General features: G+C 49.6%; 1 protein-coding gene across 1 annotated transcript in view; it reads right to left on the reverse strand.

Annotated features, from left to right (window-relative positions):
- Positions 1-23,274, reverse strand: part of VPS13A (vacuolar protein sorting 13 homolog A) — a 747,194-nt gene that overhangs the window by 460,113 nt on the left and 263,807 nt on the right. The window contains exon 16 of the mRNA XM_063913834.1: positions 12,637-12,731. Coding sequence (XP_063769904.1) covers positions 12,637-12,731 — 95 coding nt within the window. The remainder of the gene's footprint in view (positions 1-12,636; positions 12,732-23,274) is intronic.

The following is a 23,274-nucleotide window of genomic DNA, read 5'->3' on the forward strand; positions in this document are numbered from 1 at the left end:
CGTCCTAGTGGATGCTGGGACTCCGTCAGGACCATGGGGATTATACCAAAGCTCCCAAACGGGCGGGAGAGTGCGAATGACTCTGCAGCACCGAATGAGAGAACTCCAGGTCCTCCTTAGCCAGGGTATCAAATTTGTAGAATTTTACAAACGTGTTCTCCCCTGACCACGTAGCTGCTCGGCAGAGTTGTAATGCCGAGACTCCTCGGGCAGCCGCCCAAGATGAGCCCACCTTCCTTGTGGAATGGGCCTTGACAGATTTAGGCTGTGGCAGGCCTGCCACAGAATGTGCAAGTTGAATTGTGCTACAAATCCAACGAGCAATCGTCTGCTTAGAAGCAGGAGCACCCAGCTTGTTGGGTGCATACAGTATAAACAGCGAGTCAGATTTTCTGACTCCAGCCGTCCTTGAAATATATATTTTCAATGCTCTGACAACGTCCAGCAACTTGGAATCCTCCAAATCGCTAGTAGCCGCAGGCACCACAATAGGCTGGTTCAGGTGAAACGCTGAAACCACCTTAGGCAGAAAGTGAAGACGCGTCCGCAGTTCTGCCCTGTCCGAATGGAAAATCAGATATGGGCTTTTATACGATAAAGCCGCCAATTCTGACACTCTCCTGGCTGAAGCCAGGGCCAGTAGCATGGTTACTTTCCATGTAAGATATTTCAAATCCACCGATTTGAGTGGCTCAAACCAATGGGATTTGAGAAAATCCAAAACTACATTAAGATCCCACGGTGCCACTGGGGGCACAACCGGGGGCTGTATATGTAGTACTCCTTTTACAAAAGTCTGGACTTCAAGAACTGAAGCCAATTCTTTCTGGAAGAAAATCGACAGGGCCGAAATTTGAACCTTAATGGACCCTAATTTGAGGCCCATAGACAATCCTGTTTGCAGGAAATGTAGGAATCGACCCAGTTGAAATTCCTCCGTCGGGGCCTTCCTGGCCTCACACCACGCAACATATTTTCTCCAAATGCGGTGATAATGTTGTGCAGTCACCTCCTTCCTGGCTTTTACCAGGGTAGGGATGACCTCTTCCGGAATGCCTTTTTCCCTTAGGATTCGGCGTTCAACCGCCATGCAGTCAAACGCAGCCGCGGTAAGTCTTGGAATAGACACGGTCCCTGCTGAAGCAGGTCCCGTCTTAGAGGTAGAGGCCACGGATCTTCCGTGAGCATCTCCTGAAGTTCCGGGTACCAAGTTCTTCTTGGCCAATCCGGAGCCACGAGTATCGTTCTTACTCCCCTTTGCCGTATAATTCTCAGTACTTTTGGTATGAGAGGCAGAGGAGGAAACACATACACTGACTGGTACACCCATGGTGTTACCAGAGCGTCTACAGCTATTGCCTGAGGGTCTCTTGACCTGGCGCAATACCTGTCCAGTTTTTTGTTGAGGCGGGACGCCATCATGTCCACCATTGGTCTTTCCCAATGGACCACAATCATGTGGAAGACTTCTGGATGAAGTCCCCACTCTCCCGGGTGCAGACCGTGTCTGCTGAGGAAGTCTGCTTCCCAGTTGTCCACTCCCGGGATGAACACAGCTGACAGTGCTAACACATGATTTTCTGCCCAGCGGAGAATCCTTGCAGCTTCTGCCATTGCCCTCCTGCTTCTTGTGCCGCCCTGTCTGTTTACGTGGGCGACTGCCGTGATGTTGTCCGACTGAATCAACACCGGCTGACCCTGAAGCAGAGGTTTTGCCAGGCTTAGAGCATTGTAGATTGCTCTTAGCTCCAGTATATTTATGTGAAGAGACGTCTCCAGGCTTGACTCGTGCATGGAATCTGCCGAATGGAATCGCTTCGTAAGAAGCTACCATTTTTCCCAGGACTCTTGTGCATTGATGCACAGATACTTTTCCTGGTTTTAGGAGGTTCCTGACTAGATCGGATAACTCCCTGGCTTTCTCCTCCGGAAGAAATACCTTTTTCTGAACAGTGTCCAGAATCATCCCTAGGAACAACAGACGTGTCGTCGGGATCAGTTGGGATTTTGGAAAATTCAGAATCCACCCGTGTTGTTGGAGCACTACTTGGGTTAGTGCTACTCCGACCTCCAGCTGTTCTCTGGATCTTGCCCTTATCAGGAGATCGTCCAAGTAAGGGATAATTAAGACGCCTTCTCTTCGAAGAAGGATCATCATTTCGGCCATTACCTTGGTAAAGACCCGGGGTGCCGTGGACAATCCAAACGGCAGCGTCTGAAACTGATAATGACAGTTTTGGACCACGAACCTGAGGTACCCTTGGTGTGAAGGACAAATTGGAACATGAAGGTAAGCATCCTTGATGTCCAAGGACACCATAAAATCCCCTTCTTCCAGATTCGCTATCACTGCTCTGAGTGACTCCATCTTGAACTTGAATTTTTGTATGTACAGGTTCAGAGATTTTAGATTTAGAATCGGTCTTACCGAGCCGTCCGGCTTCGGTACCACAAATAGCGTGGAGTAATACCCCTGTCCCTGTTGTAGGAGGGGTACCTTGACTATCACCTGCTGAGAATACAGCTTGTGAATGGCCTCCAATACCGTCGCCCTGTCGGAGGGAGACGTTGGCAAAGCAGACTTTAGGAAACGGCGAGGAGGGGACTTCTCGAATTCCAACCTGTAACCCTGAGATACTACCTGCAGGATCCAGGGGTCCACCTGCGAGTGAGCCCACTGTGCGCTGAAATGTTTGAGGCGACCCCCCACCGCCCCTGAGTCTGCTTGTAAGGTCCCAGCGTCATGCTGACGCCTTTGTAGAAGACGGGGAGGGCTTCTGCTCCTGGGAAGTAGCTGCTTGTTGCAGTCTCTTACCCTTTCCTTTGCCTCGGGGCAAATAGGAATGTCCTTTTGCTCGTTTGTTCTTATAGGAACGAAAGGACTGCGGCTGAAAAGCCTGCGGCTTTTTCTGCTGGGAGGTGACCTGGGGTAAAAAGGTGGATTTTCCGGCCGTTGCCGTGGCCACCAGATCCGATAGACCGACCCCAAATAATTCCTCCCCCTTATACGGCAATACTTCCATATGTCGTTTGGAATCCGCATCACCTGACCACTGGCGCGTCCATAAACTTCTTCTGGCAGATATGGACATCGCACTTACTCTTGATGCCAGAGTGCAAATATCTCTCTGTGCATCTCGCATATAAAGAAATGCATCCTTTAACTGCTCTATAGTCAGTAAAATACTGTCCCTATCCAGGGTATCAATATTTTCAGACAGTGACTCCGACCAAGCCACGCCAGCACTGCACATCCAGGCTGAGGCGATTGCTGGTCTCAGTATAACACCCGTATGTGTGTATATACTTTTTAATGTATTCTCCAGCCTCCTATCAGCTGGATCCTTGAGGGCGGCCGTATCAGGAGACGGTAACGCCACTTGCTTTGATAAGCGTGTGAGCGCCTTATCCACCCTAGGAGGTGTTTCCCAGCGCTCCCTAACCTCTGGCGGGAAAGGGTATAATGCCAATTACTTCTTTGAAATTAGCAGTTTTCTATCTGGGTTAACCCACGCTTCATCACACACTTCATTCAGTTCCTCTGATTCAGGAAAAACTATCGGTAGTTTTTTCACACCCCACATAATACCCCTTTTTGTGGTACTTGCAGTATCAGAGATATGCAAAGCCTCCTTCATTGCCGTGATCATATAACGTGTGGCCCTACTGGAAAATACGTTTGTTTCTTCACCGTCGACACTGGATTCAGTGTCAGTGTCTGGGTCTGTGTCGACCGACTGAGGTAAAGGGCGTTTTACAGCCCCTGACGGTGTCTGAGACGCCTGGACAGGTACTAACTGGTTTGCCGGCTATCTCATGTCGTCAACCGACTTTTGTAGCGTGCTGACACTATCCCGTAATTCCATAAACAAAGCCATCCATTCTGGTGTCGACTCCCTAGGGGGTGACATCACCATTACAGGCAATTGCTCCGCCTCCACGCCAACATCGTCCTCATACATGTCGACACACACGTACCGACACACAGCAGACACACAGGGAATGCTCTGATAGAAGACAGGACCCCACTAGCCCTTTGGGGAGACAGAGGGAGAGTTTGCCAGCACACACCCAAGCGCTATAAATATATATAGGGACAACCTTAATAAGTGTGTTCCCTTTATAGCAGCTCAAATATTATAAATATCGCCAATAAGTGCCCCCCCTCTCTGTTTTTACCCTGTTTCTGTAGTGCAGTGCAGGGGAGAGTCCTGGGAGCCTTCCTCGCAGCGGAGCTGGGCAGGAAAATGGCGCTGTGTGCTGAGGAGAATAGGCCCCGCCCCCTTTTCGGTGGGCTTCTTCTTCCGGTTTTTTTGGAACCTGGCAGGGGTTAAATACATCCATATAGCCCCAGGGGCTATATGTGATATATTTTAGCCAGAATAGGTATATTACATTGCTGCCCAGGGCGCCCCCCCCAGCGCCCTGCACCCTCAGTGACCGCTGGTGTGAAGTGTGCGGAGAGCAATGGCGCACAGCTGCAGTGCTGTGCGCTACCTCATGAAGACTGAGACGTCTTCTGCCGCCGGTTTCTGGACCTCTTCTCTATTCGGCATCTGCAAGGGGGTCGGCGGCGCGGCTCCGGTGACCCATCCAGGCTGTACCTGTGATCGTCCCTCTGGAGCTAGTGTCCAGTAGCCTAAGAAGCAAATCCATCCTGCACGCAGGTGAGTTCACTTCTTCTCCCCTAAGTCCCTCGTTGCAGTGAGCCTGTTGCCAGCAGGACTCACTGAAAATAAAAAACCTAACAAACTTTTTCTAAGCAGCTCTTTAGGAGAGCCACCTAGATTGCACCCTGCTCGGATGGGCACAAAAACCTAACTGGGGCTTGGAGGAGGGTCATAGGGGGAGGAGCCAGTACACACCACCTAGTGGTCAAACTTTTAAATTTTGTGCCCTGTCTCCTGCGGAGCCGCTATCCCCCATGGTCCTGACGGAGTCCCAGCATCCACTAGGACGTCAGAGAAAATAAGAATTTACTTACCGATAATTCTATTTCTCATAGTCCGTAGTGGATGCTGGGGACTCCGAAAGGACCATGGGGAATAGCGGCTCCGCAGGAGACTGGGCACAAAAGTAAAAGCTTTAGGACTACCTGGTGTGCACTGGCTCCTCCCCCTATGACCCTCCTCCAAGCCTCAGTTAGGATACTGTGCCCGGACGAGCGTACACAATAAGGAAGGATTTTGAATCCCGGGTAAGACTCATACCAGCCACACCAATCACACCGTACAACTTGTGATCTGAACCCAGTTAACAGCATGATAACAGAGGAGCCTCTGAAAAGATGGCTCACAACAATAATAACCCGATTTTTGTAACAATAACTATGTACAAGTATTGCAGACAATCCGCACTTGGGATGGGCGCCCAGCATCCACTACGGACTATGAGAAATAGAATTATCGGTAAGTAAATTCTTATTTTCTCGGACGTCCTAGCGGATGCTGGGGACTCCGAAAGGACCATGGGGATTATACCAAAGCTCCCAAACGGGCAGGAGAGTGCGGATGACTCTGCAGCACCGAATGAGAGAACTCCAGGTCCTCCTCAGCCAGGGTATCAAATCTGTAGAATTTAGCAAACGTGTTTGCCCCTGACCAAGTAGCTGCTCGGCAAAGTTGTAAAGCCGAGACCCCTCGGGCAGCCGCCCAAGATGAGCCCACTTTCCGTGTGGAATGGGCTTTTACAGATTTTGGCTGTGGCAGGCCTGCCACAGAATGTGCAAGCTGAATTGTACTACAAATCCAACGAGCAATAGTCTGCTTAGAAGCAGGAGCACCCAGCTTGTTGGGTGCATACAGGATAAACAGCGAGTCAGATTTTCTGACTTCAGCCGTCCTGGAAACATATATTTTCAGGGCCCTGACTACGTCCAGCAACTTGGAATCCTCCAAGTCCCTAGTAGCCGCAGGTACCACAATAGGCTGGTTTAAGTGAAACGCTGAAACCACCTTAGGGAGAAATTGAGGACGAGTCCTCAATTCTGCCCTGTCCGTATGAAAAATTAGGTAAGGGCTTTTATAGGATAAAGCCGCCAATTCTGAGACACGCCTGGCTGAAGCCAGGGCTAACAGCATTACCACTTTCCATGTGAGATATTTTAAGTCCACAGTGGTGAGTGGTTCAAACCAATGTGATTTTAGGAACCCCAAAACTACATTGAGATCCCAAGGTGCCACTGGAGGCACAAAAGGAGGCTGTATATGCAGTACCCCCTTGACAAACGTCTGAACTTCAGGAACTGAAGCTAATTCTTTTTGGAAGAATATCGACAGGGCCGAAATTTGAACCTTAATGGACCCTAATTTTAGGCCCATAGACAGTCCTGTTTGCAGGAAATGCAGGAAACGACCCAGTTGAAATTCCTCTGTAGGGGCCTTCCTGGCCTCACACCACGCAACATATTTACGCCAAATACGGTGATAATGTTGCACAGTTACATCCTTCCTGGCTTTGATCAGGGTAGGGATGACTTCATCCGGAATGCCTTTTTCCTTCAGGATCCGGCGTTCAACCGCCATGCCGTCAAACGCAGCCGCGGTAAGTCTTGGAACAGACAGGGTCCCTGCTGGAGCAGGTCCTTTCTTAGAGGTAGAGGCCACGGGTCTACCGTGAGCATCTCTTAAAGTTCCGGGTACCAAGTCCTTCTTGGCCAATCCGGAGCCACGAGTATAGTCCTTACTCCTCTCCTTCTTATGATTCTCAGTACCTTGGGTATGAGAGGCAGAGGAGGGAACACATACACTGACTGGTACACCCACGGTGTTACCAGAGCGTCCACAGCTATTGCCTGAGGGTCCCTTGACCTGGCGCAATATCTGTCCAGTTTTTTGTTGAGGCGGGACGCCATCATGTCCACCTTTGGTTTTTCCCAACGGTTCACAATCATGTGGAAGACTTCTGGGTGAAGTCCCCACTCCCCCGGGTGGAGGTCGTGTCTGCTGAGGAAGTCTGCTTCCCAGTTGTCCACTCCCGGAATGAACACTGCTGACAGTGCTATCACATGATTTTCCGCCCAGCGAAGAATCCTTGCAACTTCCGTCATTGCCCTCCTGCTTCTTGTGCCGCCCTGTCTGTTTACGTGGGCGACTGCCGTGATGTTGTCCGACTGGATCAACACCGGCTGACCCTGAAGCAGAGGCCTTGCCTGACTTAGGGCATTGTAAATGGCCCTTAGTTCCAGGATATTTATGTGAAGTGACGTTTCCATGCTTGACCACAAGCCCTGGACATTTTTTCCATGTGTGACTGCTCCCCAGCCTCTCAGGCTGGCATCCGTGGTCACCAGGACCCAGTCCTGAATGCCGAATCTGCGGCCCTCTAGAAAATGAGCACTCTGTAACCACCACAGGAGAGACACCCTTGTCCTTGGAGACAGGGTTATCCGCTGATGCATTTGAAGATGCGATCCGGACCATTTGTCCAGCAGATCCCACTGAAAAGTTCTTGCGTGCAATCTGCCGAATGGAATCGCTTCGTAAGAAGCCACCATTTTTCCCAGGACCCTTGTGCATTGATGCACTGACACTTGGCCTGGTTTTAGGAGGTTCCTGACTAGGTCGGATAACTCCCTGGCTTTCTCCTCCGGGAGAAACACCTTTTTCTGGACTGTATCCAGAATCATCCCTAGGAACAGCAGACGTGTCGTCGGAATCAGCTGCGATTTTGGAATATTTAGAATCCACCCGTGCTGTCGTAGTACTACTTGAGATAGTGCTACTCCGACCTCTAACTGTTCTCTGGACCTTGCCCTTATCAGGAGATCGTCCAAGTAAGGGATAATTAAGACGCCTTTTCTTCGAAGAAGAATCATCATTTCGGCCATTACCTTGGTAAAGACCCGGGGTGCCGTGGACAATCCAAACGGCAGCGTCTGAAACTGATAGTGACAGTTCTGTACCACAAACCTGAGGTACCCTTGGTGAGAAGGGCAAATTGGGACATGGAGGTAAGCATCCTTGATGTCCAGAGACACCATAAAGTCCCCTTCTTCCAGGTTCGCTATCACTGCTCTGAGTGACTCCATCTTGAATTTGAACCTTTGTATGTAAGTGTTCAAGGATTTCAGATTTAAAATAGGTCTCACCGAGCCGTCCGGCTTCGGTACCACAAACACCGTGGAATAATACCCCTTTCCCTGTTGTAGGAGGGGTACCTTGATTATCACCTGCTGGGAATACAGCTTGTGAATGGCTTCCACTACCGCCTCCCTGTCGGAGGGAGACGTTGGTAAAGCAGACTTCAGGAACCGGCGAGGGGGAGACGTCTCGAATTCCAATTTGTACCCCTGAGATACTACCTGCAGGATCCAGGGGTCCACTTGCGAGTGAGCCCACTGCGCGCTGAAATTCTTTAGACGGGCCCCCACCGTGCCTGAGTCCGCTTGTAAGGCCCCAGCGTCATGCTGAGGACTTGGCAGAAGCGGGGGAGGGCTTCTGTTCCTGGGAAGAGGCTGCCTGCTGCAGTCTTTTTCCCCTTCCTCTGCCCCGGGGCAGATATGAGTGGCCTTTTGCCCGCTTGCCCTTGTGGGGACGAAAGGACTGAGCCTGAAAAGACGGTGTCTTTTTCTGCTGAGAGGTGACCTGGGGTAAAAAGGTGGATTTCCCAGCCGTTGCCGTGGCCACCAGGTCCGATAGACCGACCCCAAATAACTCCTCCCCTTTATACGGCAATACTTCCATATGCCGTTTGGAATCCGCATCACCTGACCACTGTCGCGTCCATAACCCTCTTCTGGCAGAAATGGACAGCGCACTTACTCTTGATGCCAGAGTGCAAATATCCCTCTGTGCATCTCGCATATATAGAAATGCATCCTTTAAATGCTCTATAGTCAATAATATACTGTCCCTGTCCAGGGTATCAATATTTTCAGTCAGGGAATCCGACCAAGCAACCCCAGCACTGCACATCCAGGCTGAGGCGATTGCTGGTCGCAGTATAATACCAGTATGTGTGTATATACTTTTTAGGATATTTTCCAGCTTCCTATCAGCTGGTTCCTTGAGGGCGGCCGTATCAGGAGACGGTAACGCCACTTGTTTTGATAAGCGTGTGAGCGCCTTATCTACCCTAGGGGGTGTTTCCCAACGCGCCCTAACCTCTGGCGGGAAAGGGTATAATGCCAATAATTTTTTAGAAATTAGCAGTTTTTTATCGGGGGAAACCCACGCTTCATCACACACCTCATTTAATTCATCTGATTCAGGAAAAACTAGGGGTAGTTTTTTCACACCCCACATAATACCCTTTTTTGTGGTACTTGTAGTATCAGAAATGTGCAAAACCTCCTTCATTGCCGCGATCATGTAACGTGTGGCCCTACTGGAAAATACGTTTGTTTCCTCACCGTCGACACTGGAGTCAGTGTCCGTGTCTGGGTCTGTGTCGACCATCTGAGGTAACGGGCGCTTTAGAGCCCCTGACGGTGTTTGAGACGCCTGTACAGGTAATAACTGATTTGCCGGCTGTCTCATGTCGTCAACAGTCTTTTGTAAAGTGCTGACACTATCACGTAATTCCTTCCATAAGACCATCCAGTCAGGTGTCGACTCCCTAGGGGGTGACATCACTATTACAGGCAATTGCTCCGCCTCCATACCATTTTCCTCCTCATACATGTCGACACAACGTACCGACACACAGCACACACACAGGGAATGCTCTGACAGAGGACAGGACCCCACTAGCCCTTTGGGGAGACAGAGGGAGAGTTTGCCAGCACACACCAGAGCGCTATATATATACAGGGATAACCTTATATAAGTGTTTTTCCCTTATATAGCTGCTGTATAGATTTATCTGCCAAATTAGTGCCCCCCCTCTCTTGTTTTACCCTGTTTCTGTAGTGCAGGACTGCAGGGGAGAGTCAGGGAGCTTCCCTCCAACGGAGCTGTGAGGAAAAATGGCGCCAGTGTGCTGAGGAGATAGGCTCCGCCCCCTTCTCGGCGGCCTTTCTCCCGCTTTTTTAAGGAAAAATTGGCAGGGGTTAAATGCATCCATATAGCCCAGGAGCTATATGTGATGTATTTTTTGCCATATCAGGTGTTTTTATTGCGTCTCAGGGCGCCCCCCCCCAGCGCCCTGCACCCTCAGTGACCGGAGTGTGAAGTGTGCTGAGAGCAATGGCGCACAGCTGCGGTGCTGTGCGCTACCTTATTGAAGACAGGACGTCTTCTGCCGCCGATTTTCCGGACCTCTTCAGTCTTCTGGCTCTGTAAGGGGGCCGGCGGCGCGGCTCTGGGACCCATCCATGGCTGGGCCTGTGATCGTCCCTCTGGAGCTAATGTCCAGTAGCCTAAGAAGCCCAATCCACTCTGCACGCAGGTGAGTTCGCTTCTTCTCCCCTTAGTCCCTCGGTGCAGTGAACCTGTTGCCAGCAGGATTCACTGAAAATAAAAAACCTATACTTAAACTTTTACTAAGCAGCTCAGGAGAGCCACCTAGTGAGCACCCTTCTCGTTCGGGCACAAAAATCTAACTGAGGCTTGGAGGAGGGTCATAGGGGGAGGAGCCAGTGCACACCAGGTAGTCCTAAAGCTTTTACTTTTGTGCCCAGTCTCCTGCGGAGCCGCTATTCCCCATGGTCCTTTCGGAGTCCCCAGCATCCACTAGGACGTCAGAGAAATACTGGCTGTTGTGATCCCGGCGTACAGGAGACCGATGCTAGAATCCCGACAGCTGGTGTAATACCGCCGGATGGAATCCCGACCTACGCCGGGTATTCCCACATGAATTGGTGGGTCCATGCCACCAACCTGTGGTGAGGATTCCGCTGTCGATATACTGAAAGCAGTCATCCCGTCTGTCGGTAAAACATACCCAAATCCTATACAGCTATCTCTCTAAATATACATTATAGGACCACATCTTGGAGAAGGAGAACCAATGTTCTTTGGCACAATTTTAATTTTTTTTGAAGCATGAGGCTTTTGTTCATAATCACACACTTAACTATCAATGCACCCCTTCGCCCTTCCCACACCTTGTACACACTGCAGGACATGTTTTAGTTTAGTGTTCAATGTTGCTGCATTTGAAGAGTGCTATTCTGAAATAAATTGTCCTGAGCAGAACACTTTATTCTGTAGTCCAGGGAGAATTGGTGTGCATATGGTGGAATTATGCAATCTAGTTCCCGTCAACCCATCTAGAGTGTCCCAAAATGTATTTTAGAAGGTCACACCCATATCTGATGGGACAGTGAGGATGTCAGGTCCACATAGTGTTGGGCTGCAGGAACTAGTTAAACGGTCTGATGCAGTTCAAGATCAACCTTGACTAATTGAAAGAATAGTGAGCTGGATTAAACCTTGGCAACATGTATAAAAAGGGTAGCAAAGCTGATGGGGTGTATTCCAGCAGTATTAATCTGTGCTTGTTGGTGCATCATTGCTACCTTTTAGTGGTGTGTAACAGTTATTGTAAGAGCTACAATTGAGCAATAAACACTATTCTTCCTAAAGATCCTTCTCTGCTTTATATTATCTGCTGAAATGCTATGACCTATGGGTAAGAGATGTTACTGTAATCTATTCAACAGCTGTCTTATGTTGAGCCCAGTCCTGAATCTGCTACCTTGGAGTCATGATCCAAAGAAAGCAATTAAGAAGAACCAGCCAAAATCTCCATGAAAAAAAACTTGAGGCAGCAGCTGCACAAACCACATACAAGTAAACAGTGCTGGCTGCCAATGAGGAGCCTATGTGGCTGAGTAGCACCAGTAGGCAGAGGCATCATTAGGTCTGTGCAGGGGACGCGGACCCCATCTGGGTGTCACCCTTCCAGGAGGTGACACCAAAATGCTGGTTCCTCTGCAGTGACCGGGAGACGGATGCTGTACTGTGACACTATTGTGCAGCCCACTGCTACTGAGGATAAGCTGGCAGTGCAGAGAGAGCCTCTGGGTTCAGACAAGCATATCCAGGAATACTGGACATATCCCCGGAGTGATGAATGCTGCAAAGCAATGCTCCCTTCCCATGAGGCCACACTCCTTTTCGGCACGTGGGGTGGGGGGGATTGGTGGCGCAAGTGGCTACTTTGGCACACCAGGTTTCATCAACACCTGTGACACCACTGCCAGTAGGAATGAATAGTAACAGCTGATAACTGATGGTAAAAGGAACCACAAGACAAATCTGCAAAATACTCTGTGTCACAGCAATATTAGGGGATCTCTAAACATAGTGACTCTACTGATAGCACTGGCAGGCTGCATCTCGGTCTGGTGCTCCCACGGAAAGGGACGTAATCAGACGGGGTGTACTACGAATAGCCGGCTGTCGGGATCCTGGCACCCAGCATACCGGTACCGGGATTCCGACAGCCGGAATGCCGGCAGCAGGGTGAGCGCAAAAGAGCTCCTTGCGGGCATGGTGGCGCGCGCAGGGGTGTCGTGGACACCCCAAGAGGGAGAATAGTTGTCAGTATACCGGCAGTCGGGATCCCGAAGCCAGTATGCTGAGTGCCGGGATCCCGACAGCCGGTATATCAAGTGCCACCCAATAAGACCTACCCATTCATACACACTCTGGATCTAGGTTTGTTATGGTCCATGAAAGGAGAAAGTTTTAAACAAACTTTTTTTTAATAAGTGCAAATATTTGGCAGTGACTGTTATACTGTGCTTACTGTTTTTGGCAAGGTTGGGTCCACAGCTGTGTCACTGTATCCAATTGCTGCATACAGCTTTGCCTTCTCTTCAGGTGTCATCAGTTCTTCAAGACCTTACAAAAACCATAATCATTTTAAGGTCTTGAACAGTCACAAAGTCTACTGTACTTACTGGCATAACTGCAATAATTGTTTTGCAAAACAAATACAGTAGCTGGTATACAGTACTGGGACTTTCATTCAGGAAACCATTAATTAGAAACTTCCGTAAACAAGAAAGAAAAAATAAATAAATATCAATAATGTCACAAATGCATAAATGCTCCCTATGCACTTACAGCTCTGACAAGCACTGATAAACCATTAATGAGAAGTGAAAAGCCAGGGGGAAAGTGTGGGAGTATAGCAGTCATTTTTAAGCGTAATGTTTTTATTTTAATTATAGTGCACAAACGAATAAAAAATAAGATTTTACTTACCGGTAAATCTATTTCTCGTAGTCCGTAGAGGATGCTGGGGACTCCGTAAGGACCATGGGGATAGACGGGCTCCGCAGGAGACATGGGCACTTTAAGAAAGAATTTAGTTCCTGGTGTGCACTGGCTCCTCCCTCTATGCCCCTCCTCCAGACCTCAGTTAGAGAAACTGTGCCCAGAGGAGATGGACAGTACGAGGAAAGGATTTTGTTAATCCAAGGGCAAGATTCATACCAGCCACACCAATCACACCATATAACTTGTGATAACTACCCAGTCAACAGTATGAAAACAACATATCATCAGTTCAAGACCGGTGCAACTATAACATAACCCTTATTGAAGCAATAACTATATACAAGTATTGCAGAAGAAGTCCGCACTTGGGACGGGCGCCCAGCATCCTCTACGGATTACGAGAAATAGATTTACCGGTAAGTAAAATCTTATTTTCTCTAACGTCCTAGAGGATGCTGGGGACTCCGTAAGGACCATGAGGATTATACCAAAGCTCCCAAACAGGCGGGAGAGTGCGGATGACTCTGCAGCACCGATTGAGCAAACATGAGGTCCTCCTCAGCCAGGGTATCAAACTTGTAGAATTTTGAAAAAGTGTTTGAACCCGACCAAGTAGCAGCTCGACACAGCTGTAGTGCCGAGACCCCCCGGGCAGCCGCCCAAGAAGAGCCCACCTTCCTAGTGGAATGGGCCTTGACCGATTTTGGTAATGGCAAACCAGCCGTAGAACGCGCTTGCTGAATCGTGTTACAAATCCAGCGAGCAATAGTTTGCTTTGAAGCAGGGGCACCAATCTTGTTGTACAGGACAAACAGCGCTTCAGTTTTCCTGACTCTAGCCGTTCTGGCTACGTAAATTTTCAAAGCCCTAACCACATCAAGTAACTCGGAATCCTCCAAGTCACGTGTAGCCACAGGCACCACAATAGGTTGGTTCATATGAAAAGATGAAACCACTTTTGGTAGAAATTGCGAACGGGTCTGCAATTCTGCTCTATCCATATGGAAAACCAAATAGGGGCTTTTATGTGACAAAGCCGATAATTCAGACACTCGCCTAGCCGAAGCAAAGGCTAATAACATGACCACCTTCCACGTGAGATATTTCAACTCCACCGTTTTAAGTGGTTCAAACCAGTGTGACTTTAGGAAACTTAACACCACGTTAAGATCCCAAGGTGCCACCGGAGGCACAAACGGAGGCTGAATATGCAGCACTCCCTTTACAAAAGTCTGAACTTCTGGGAGAGAAGCCAATTCTTTTTGAAAGAAAATGGATAGGGCCGAAATCTGGACCTTAATGGAACCTAATTTAAGGCCCAAATTCACTCCAGTTTGTAGGAAGTGAAGGAAACGGCCCAGATGGAATTCTTCCGTAGGAGCATTCTTGGTCTCACACCAAGAAACATATTTTCGCCATATACGGTGATAATGTTTTGCTGTTACTTCCTTCCTAGCCTTTATCAGCGTAGGGATAACCTCAACCGGAATGCCTTTTTCTGCTAGGATCCGGCGTTCAACCGCCATGCCATCAAACGCAGCCGCGGTAAGTCTTGGAACAGACAGGGTCCCTGTTGCAACAGGTCCTGTCTTAGAGGAAGAGGCCACGGATCTTCTGTGAGCAGTTCCTGCAGATCTGGATACCAGGTCCGTCTTGGCCAATCTGGAACAATGAGGATTGTTCTCACTCCTTTTCTTCTTAATATCCTCAACACCTTTGGTATGAGAGGAAGAGGAGGAAATACATAGACTGACCGGAACACCCACGGCGTCACTAGGGCGTCTACTGCTACTGCCTGAGGGTCTCTTGACCTGGCGCAATACCTCTGTAGCTTTTTGTTGAGGCGGGACGCCATCATGTCTATCTGTGGCAGTTCCCTCGACTCACAATCTGTGCGAAGACTTCTGGATGAAGTCCCCACTCTCCCAGGTGTAGGTCGTGTCTGCTGAGGAAGTCTGCTTCCCAGTTGTCCACTCCCGGAATGAACACTGCTGACAGTGCGCTTACATGATTCTCCGCCCAGCGAAGAATTCTGGTGGCTTCCGCCATTGCCACTCTGCTCCTTGTGCCGCCTTGGCGGTTTACATGAGCCACTGCGGTGATGTTGTCTGACTGGATCAGAACTGGTTGGTCGCGAAGTAAGGTCTCCGCTTGACGTAGGGCGTTGTATATGGCCCTTAGCTCCAGGATGTTGATGTGAAGACAAGTCTCTTGACTTGACCAAAGACCCTGGAAATTTCTTCCCTGTGTGACTGCTCCCCAACCTCGGAGGCTTGCGTCCGTGGTCACCAGGATCCAGTCCTGAATGCCGAATCTGCGGCCCTCGAGAAGTTGAGCACTCTGCAGCCACCGCAGTAGTGACACCCTGGCCCTGGGGGACAGGGTGATCAACCGATGCATCTGAAGATGTGACCCGGACCACTTGTCCAGTAGGTCCCATTGGAAAGTCCTCGCATGGAACCTGCCGAAGGTAATGGCCTCGTATGACGCCACCATCTTTCCCAGGACTCGAGTGCAATGATGCACTGACACCTGTTTTGGTTTCAATAGGTTCTTGACCAGAGTCATGAGTTCCTGGGCCTTCTCTATCGGGAGATAAACCCTCTTCTGGTCCATGTCCAGAATCATGCCCAAGAAGGGTAGACGAGTCGTAGGAACCAACTGCGACTTTGGAATATTGAGAATCCAGCCGTGTTGCTGTAACACTTTCAGTGAAAGAGATACGCGTTCAGCAACTGCTCTCTTGATCTCGCTTTTATGAGGAGATCGTCTAAGTACGGAATAATTGTGACACCTTGCTTCCGCAGGAGCACCATCATTTCTGCCATTACCTTGGTGAAAATCCTCAGGGCCGTTGAGAGACCAAATGGCAATGTCTGAAATTGGTAATGACAACCCTGTACCGCAAATCTTAGGTACGCCTGATGAGGTGGATAAATGGGGACATGAAGGTACGCATCCTTTATGTCCAGTGACACCATAAAACCCCCCCCCCCTTCCAGGCTTGCGATGACCGCTCTTAGCGATTCCATCTTGAACTTGAACCTTTTCAAGTATAGGTTCAGAGAATTTAAATTCAATATGGGTCTGACCGAACCGTCCGGTTTCGGGACTACAAACATGGTCGAATAATAACCCCTTACCTGTTGAAGGAGGGGAACCTTGACCACCACCTGCTGAAGATACAATTTTTGTATTGCGTTTAACACTATTTCCCTCTCTTGGGGGGAAGATGGTAGGGCCGATTTGAAATACCGGCGAGGAGGCACCTCTTTGAATTCCAGCGTGTAACCCTGAGACACAATTTCTATTGCCCAAGGATCCACCAGGGAGTGAACCCACATGTGGCTGAAATTCCGAAGACGTGCCCCCACCGGGCCCGACTCCGCCAGTGGAGCCCCAGCGTCATGCGGTGGATTTTGCAGAGGCCGGTGAGGACTTCTGTTCCTGGGAACTAGCTGTGTTGTGCAGCTTCTTTCCTCTGCCCCTACCTCTGGCAAGAAAGGTAGATTCTTTGTAAACGAAAGGACTGCATTTGATAATGCGCTGCTCTCTTAGGCTGTGAGGGAACATAAGGCAAAAAATTTGACTTTCCAGCTGTAGCTGTGGAGACCAGGTCCGAGAGACCTTCCCCGAACAATTCCTCACCCCTGTAAGGTAAAACCTCCATATGCCTTTTTGAGTCGGCATCACCTGTCCATTGCCGAGTCCACAGGACCCTTCTGGCAGAAATCGACATAGCGTTTATTCTAGAACCAAGTAGACTAATGTCTCTTTGAGCATCTCTCATATATAGGACAGCGTCTTTTATATGCCCCAGGGTCAATAATACAGTATCCTTATCTAGGGTATCCAATTCCTCAGATACGGTATACGTCCATGCCGCTACAGCACTACACACCCAGGCCGACGCAATTGCCGGTCTTAGTAAGGTACCTGAATGTGTATAAATGTACTTCAAGGTAACCTCCTGTTTGCGGTCAGCAGCATCTTTGAGGGTAGCCGTATCCTGGGACGGCAGGGCTACCTTTTTGGATAAGCGTGTTAAAGCTTTGTCCACCCTAGGGGAGGATTCCTATCGTAGCCTATCCGTTGGCGGGAAAGGATACGCCATAAGAATCCGTTTGGAAATCTGCAGTTTTTTATCTGGAGATTCCCAAGCTTTTTCACATAACTCATTCAGTTCGTGTGAGGGAGGAAAAGTTACCTCAGGCTTCTTTCCCTTATACATATACACCCTCGTGTCAGGGACAGGGGTTTCCTCTGTGATGTGCAAAACATCCTTTATTGCTATAATCATATATCGAAGGGATTTAGCCAATTTTGGCTGTAACTTAGCATCATCGTAATCGACACTGGAGTCAGAATCCATGTCGGTATCTGTGTCAACAATTTGGGATAGTGGGCGCTTATGAGACCCTGACGGTCCCTGCGACATAGGGTCAGGCACGGGTTGAGACCCTGACCGTCCCAATGCATCAGCCTTGTCAAATCTTTTATGCAAGGAATTAACATTATCATTGAAAACCTTCCACATATCCATCCAATCAGGTGTCGGCGCCGTCGGCGGAGACACCACATTCATTTGCTCCCGCTCCTCTCCCACATAGCCTTCCTCATCAGACATCTCGACACAAGCGTACCGACACACCACACACACACAGGGAATGTCCTTTCTGAAGACAGTTCCCCCCACAAGGCCCTTTGGAGAGACAGAGAGAGAGTATGCCAGCACACACCCCAGCGCTATAATATCCCAGGAATAACACAGTAACTTAATGTTAACCCAGTAGCTGCTGTATGTATAGTTTTTGCGCCTAATTATGTGCCCCCCCCCCCTCTCTTTTCAACCCTCTTCTACCGTGTATCAGCAGCGGAGAGTCCGGGGAGCTTCCTCTCAGCGGAGCTGTGGAGAAAAAATGGCGCTGGTGAGTGCTGAGGGAGAAGCCCCGCCCCCCTCGATGGCGGGCTTCTGTCCCGCTTATACAGTAATTTTGGCGGGGGCTCATACATATATACAGTGCCCAGCTACAGTGCCAACATGAGGTCCCAAATGCTGCCCAGGGCGCCCCCCCCCCCCTGCGCCCTGCACCCTTACAGTGACCGGAGTATGTGAGGTGTGTGGAGCAATGGCGCACAGCTGCAGTGCTGTGCGTTACCTCTAGTGAAGATCATGAAGTCTTCTGCCGTCTGTGAAGTCTTCCTTTCTTCTCACACTCACCCGGCTTCTATCTTCCGGCTCTGCGAGGGGGACGGCGGCGCGGCTCTGGGACGGACGGCGAGGGTGAGATCCTGCGTACCAATCCCTCTGGAGCTAATGGTGTCCAGTAGCCTAAGAAGCAGGACCTAGCTTCAGAGAGTAGGGCTGCTTCTCTCCCCTCAGTCCCTCGATGCAGGGAGTCTGTTGCCAGCAGAGCTCCCTGAAAATAAAAAACCTAACAAAATACTTTCTATCAGTAAACTCAGGAGAGCTCACTGAAAAGCACCCAGGTCCTGAGGTCTGGAGGAGGGGCATAGAGGGAGGAGCCAGTGCACACTAGGAACTAAATTCTTTCTTAAAGTGCCCATGTCTCCTGCGGAGCCCGTCTTTCCCCATGGTCCTTACGGAGTCCCCAGCATCCTCTAGGACGTTAGAGAAAAAAGCATTCTGGATAGTATTTGCCAAAACCATATATTAGTCATCTGTAATAAGGGCCATATTAAACAGAGGGGCTGAATGGGAGTAAAGCAAGAAACACACAAGTAAGTGTGTACATAGACCAACCATATTGCAATACAAGTGGTAAACATTTAGAGGCCTTTTTATCACCATCCGCATCCAGGATGTAGATGACAGGTGATAAAATCGCCCAAACTCGTACTGCGATACCTGATTACATCTCAGGAATGTATCAATTATCGCATGCAGGAACAGAGCTTGCGGTCAAGCTCTGCCCCTGCAATGACACTCCACAGCATCATCGACACCCCTCTCCCGTCGCGACTACCCCTACATGCCGCGGACCCTCCCCAGCAGATCAATATACTTACCAGTCCAGGGAGACGGTCCGCGCTGCTTCTGCTGGGTTGCCGGATCCTGTGTGCTGCGGTGACCCCCGGTGCTGTAAAGTGCGCTGCCACTTAGCAGCGTCTCTTTACTGCACCGGGGTCACATTACAGCACATGGGGGACACGGCGCCTGGCAGTGCTCAGCGGAGCAGCGGATACCGGCTCCCTGGACAGGCGAGTATGGTTTTTGGGTTTTTTTTACTTTTTACACTTTGATCAGCTTGTGTAATTTTTTTTTTATAGTAAGTTTGGCCACATCACATTTCCAATTATAAGTATGGGGAATACGATGTGGCTTACTAAAAAAAAAATAAGAATTTACTCACCGGTAATTCTATTTCTCGTAGTCCGTAGTGGATGCTGGGAACTCCGTAAGGACCATGGGGAATAGCGGGCTCCGAAGGAGGCTGGGCACTCTAGAAAGATTTATGACTACCTGGTGTGCACTGGCTCCTCCCACTATGACCCTCCTCCAAGCCTCAGTTAGGACACTGTGCCCGGACGAGCTGACATAATAAGGAAGGATTTTGAATCCCGGGTAAGACTCATACCAGCCACACCAATCACACTGTACAACTCGTGATACTATATCCAGTTTGACAGTATGAAAAACAACTGAGCCTCTCAACAGATGGCTCAACAATAACCCTTTAGTTACCAATAACTATTTACAAGTATTGCAGACAATCCGCACTTGGGATGGGCGCCCAGCATCCACTACGGACTACGAGAAATAGAATTACCGGTGAGTAAATTCTTATTTTCTCTGACGTCCTAGTGGATGCTGGGAACTCCGTAAGGACCATGGGGATTATACCAAAGCTCCCAAACGGGAGGGAGAGTGCGGATGACTCTGCAGCACCGAATGAGAGAACTCTAGGTCCTCCTCAGCCAGGGTATCAAATTTGTAGAATTTTGCAAACGTGTTTGCCCCTGACCAAGTAGCTGCTCGGCAAAGTTGTAAAGCCGAGACCCCTCGGGCAGCCGCCCAAGATGAGCCCACTTTCCTTGTGGAATGGGCATTTACATATTTTGGCTGTGGCAGGCCTGCCACAGAATGTGCAAGCTGAATTGTACTACAAATCCAGCGAGCAATAGTCTGCTTAGAAGCAGGAGCACCAAGCTTGTTGGGTGCATACAGGATAAACAGCGAGTCAGATTTTCTGACTCCAGCTGTCCTGGAAACATATATTTTCAGGGCCCTGACAACGTCTAGCAACTTGGAGTCCTCCAAATCCTTAGTAGCCGCAGGCACCACAATAGGCTGGTTCAGGTGAAACGCTGACACCACCTTAGGTAGAAAATGGGGACGAGTCCTCAATTCTGCCCTATCCATATGGAAAATCAGATAAGGGCTTTTACATGATAAAGCCGCCAATTCTGACACTCGCCTGGCTGAAGCCAAGGCCAATAACATGACCACTTTCCACGTGAGATATTTTAAATCCACGGTTTTTAGTGGCTCAAACCAATGTGATTTTAAGAAACTCAACACCACGTTGAGATCCCAAGGTGCCACAGGGGGCACAAACGGGGGCTGAATATGCAGCACTCCTTTCACAAATGTCTGAACTTCAGGTACTGAAGCTAGTTCTTTTTGAAAGAAAATCGACAGAGCCGAGATCTGTACTTTAATGGAGCCTAGCTTTAGGCCCATATTCACTCCTGCTTGCAGGAAATGCAAAAGTCGACCCAGCTGAAATTCCTCTGTTGGGGCCTTTTTTGCCTCGCACCATGCAACATATTTCCGCCATATGCGGTGATAATGCTTTGCCGTAACATCTTTCCTGGCCTTAATAAGCGTAGGAATGACTTCTTCCGGAATACCCTTTTCCTTCAGGATCCGGTATTCAACCGCCATGCCGTCAAACGCAGCCGCGGTAAGTCTTGGAACAGACAGGGCCCCTGCTGTAGCAGGTCCTGTCTGAGCGGTAGAGGCCACGGGTCCTCTGAGAGCATCTCTTGAAGTTCCGGGTACCACGCTCGTCTTGGCCAATCCGGAACCACGAGAATTGTGTTTACTCCTCGCTTTCTTATTATTCTCAATACCTTTGGTATGAGAGGCAGAGGAGGGAACACATAAACCGACTGGTACACCCACGGTGTCACTAGAGCGTCCACAGCTATCGCCTGAGGGTCCCTTGACCTGGCGCAATATCTTTTTAACTTTTTGTTGAGGCGGGACGCCATCATGTCCACCTGTGGTTTTTCCCCAACGGTTTACCAGCATCTGGAAGACTTCTGAATGAAGTCCCCACTCTCCCGGGTGGGGGTCCTGTCTGCTGAGGAAGTCTGCTTCCCAGTTGTCCACTCCCGGAATGAACACTGCTGACAGTGCTAGTACATGAGTCTCCGCCCATCGGAGAATTCTTGTGGCTTCTGCCATCGCCATCCTGCTTCTTGTGCCGCCCTGTCGATTTACATGGGCGACTGCCGTGATGTTGTCTGACTGGATCAGCACCGGCTGGTGTAGGAGCAGGGATTTTGCTTGACTTAGGGCATTGTAGATGGCCCTTAGTTCCAGAATATTTATGTGAAGGGAAGTCTCCTGACTCGACCATAGTCCTTGGAAGTTTCTTCCCTGTGTGACTGCCCCCCAGCCTCGAAGGCTGGCATCCGTGGTCACCAGGACCCAGTCCTGTATGCCGAACCTGCGGCCCTCTAGAAGATGGGCACTCTGCAGCCACCACAGTAGAGACACCCTGGTTCTTGGAGACAGGGTTATTAAGCGATGCATCTGAAGATGCGATCCGGACCACTGGTCCAACAGGTCCCACTGAAAGATTCTGGCATGGAACCTGCCGAAGGGAATTGCTTCGTAAGAAGCCACCATCTTTCCCAGGACCCGCGTGCAGCGATGCACTGATACCTGTTTTGGTTTCAGGAGGTCTCTGACTAGAGATGACAACTCCCTGGCTTTCTCCTCCGGGAGAAACATTTTTTTTTTTTTTTGGACTGTATCCAGAATCATACCCAGGAACAGTAGCCGTGTCGTCGGAACCAGCTGTGACTTTGGGATATTCAGAATCCAGCCGTGCTGGTGCAGCACCTCCTGAGATAGTGCTACTCCCACCAACAACTGTTCCTTGGACCTCGCTTTTATTAGGAGATCGTCCAAGTACGGGATAATTAAAACTCCCTTTTTTCGAAGGAGTATCATCATTTCCGCCATCACCTTGGTAAATACCCTCGGTGCCGTGGACAGTCCAAACGGCAGCGTCTGGAATTGGTAATGGCAATCCTGTACCACAAATCTGAGGTACTCCTGGTGAGGATGGTAAATGGGGACATGCAAGTAAGCATCCTTGATGTCCAGGGATACCATGTAATCCCCCTCGTCCAGGCTTGCAATAACCGCCCTGAGCGATTCCATCTTGAACTTGAATTTTTTTATGTATGTGTTCAAGGATTTCAAATTTAAAATGGGTCTCACCGAACCGTCCGGTTTCGGTACCACAAATAGTGTGGAATAGTAACCCCGGCCTTGTTGAAGTAGGGGTACCTTGATTATCACTTGCTGGGAATACAGCTTGTGAATTGCCGCTAGCACCGCCTCCCTGTCTGAGGGAGCAATCGGCAAGGCAGATTTTAGGAACCGGTGGGGTGGAGACGCCTCGAATTCCAGTTTGTACCCCTGAGATACTATTTGAAGGATCCAGGGATCCACCTGTGAGCGAGCCCACTGATCGCTGAAATTCTTGAGGCGGCCCCCCACCGTACCTGGCTCCGCCTGTGGAGCCCCACCGTCATGCGGCGGACTTGGAAGAAGAAGCGGGGGAGGACTTTTGCTCCTGGGAACCTGCTGTTTGTTGCAGCCTTTTTCCCCTACCTCTGACTCTGGACAGAAAAGACCCGCCTTTTCCACGCCTGTTTTTCTGGGTCCGAAAGGACTGAACCTGATAAAACGGCGCCTTCTTAGGCTGTGAGGGGACATGGGGTAAAAATGCTGACTTCCCAGACGTTGCTGTGGAAACTAGGTCCGAGAGACCATCCCCAAATAATTCCTCACCCTTATATGGCAACACTTCCATGTGCCTTTTAGAATCTGCATCTCCTGTCCACTGGCGAGTCCATAAGCCTCTCCTAGCAGAAATGGACAATGCACTTACTTTAG

This window comes from Pseudophryne corroboree, chromosome 1 (genome assembly GCF_028390025.1).
Source record: "Pseudophryne corroboree isolate aPseCor3 chromosome 1, aPseCor3.hap2, whole genome shotgun sequence".
NCBI lineage: Eukaryota > Metazoa > Chordata > Amphibia > Anura > Myobatrachidae > Pseudophryne > Pseudophryne corroboree.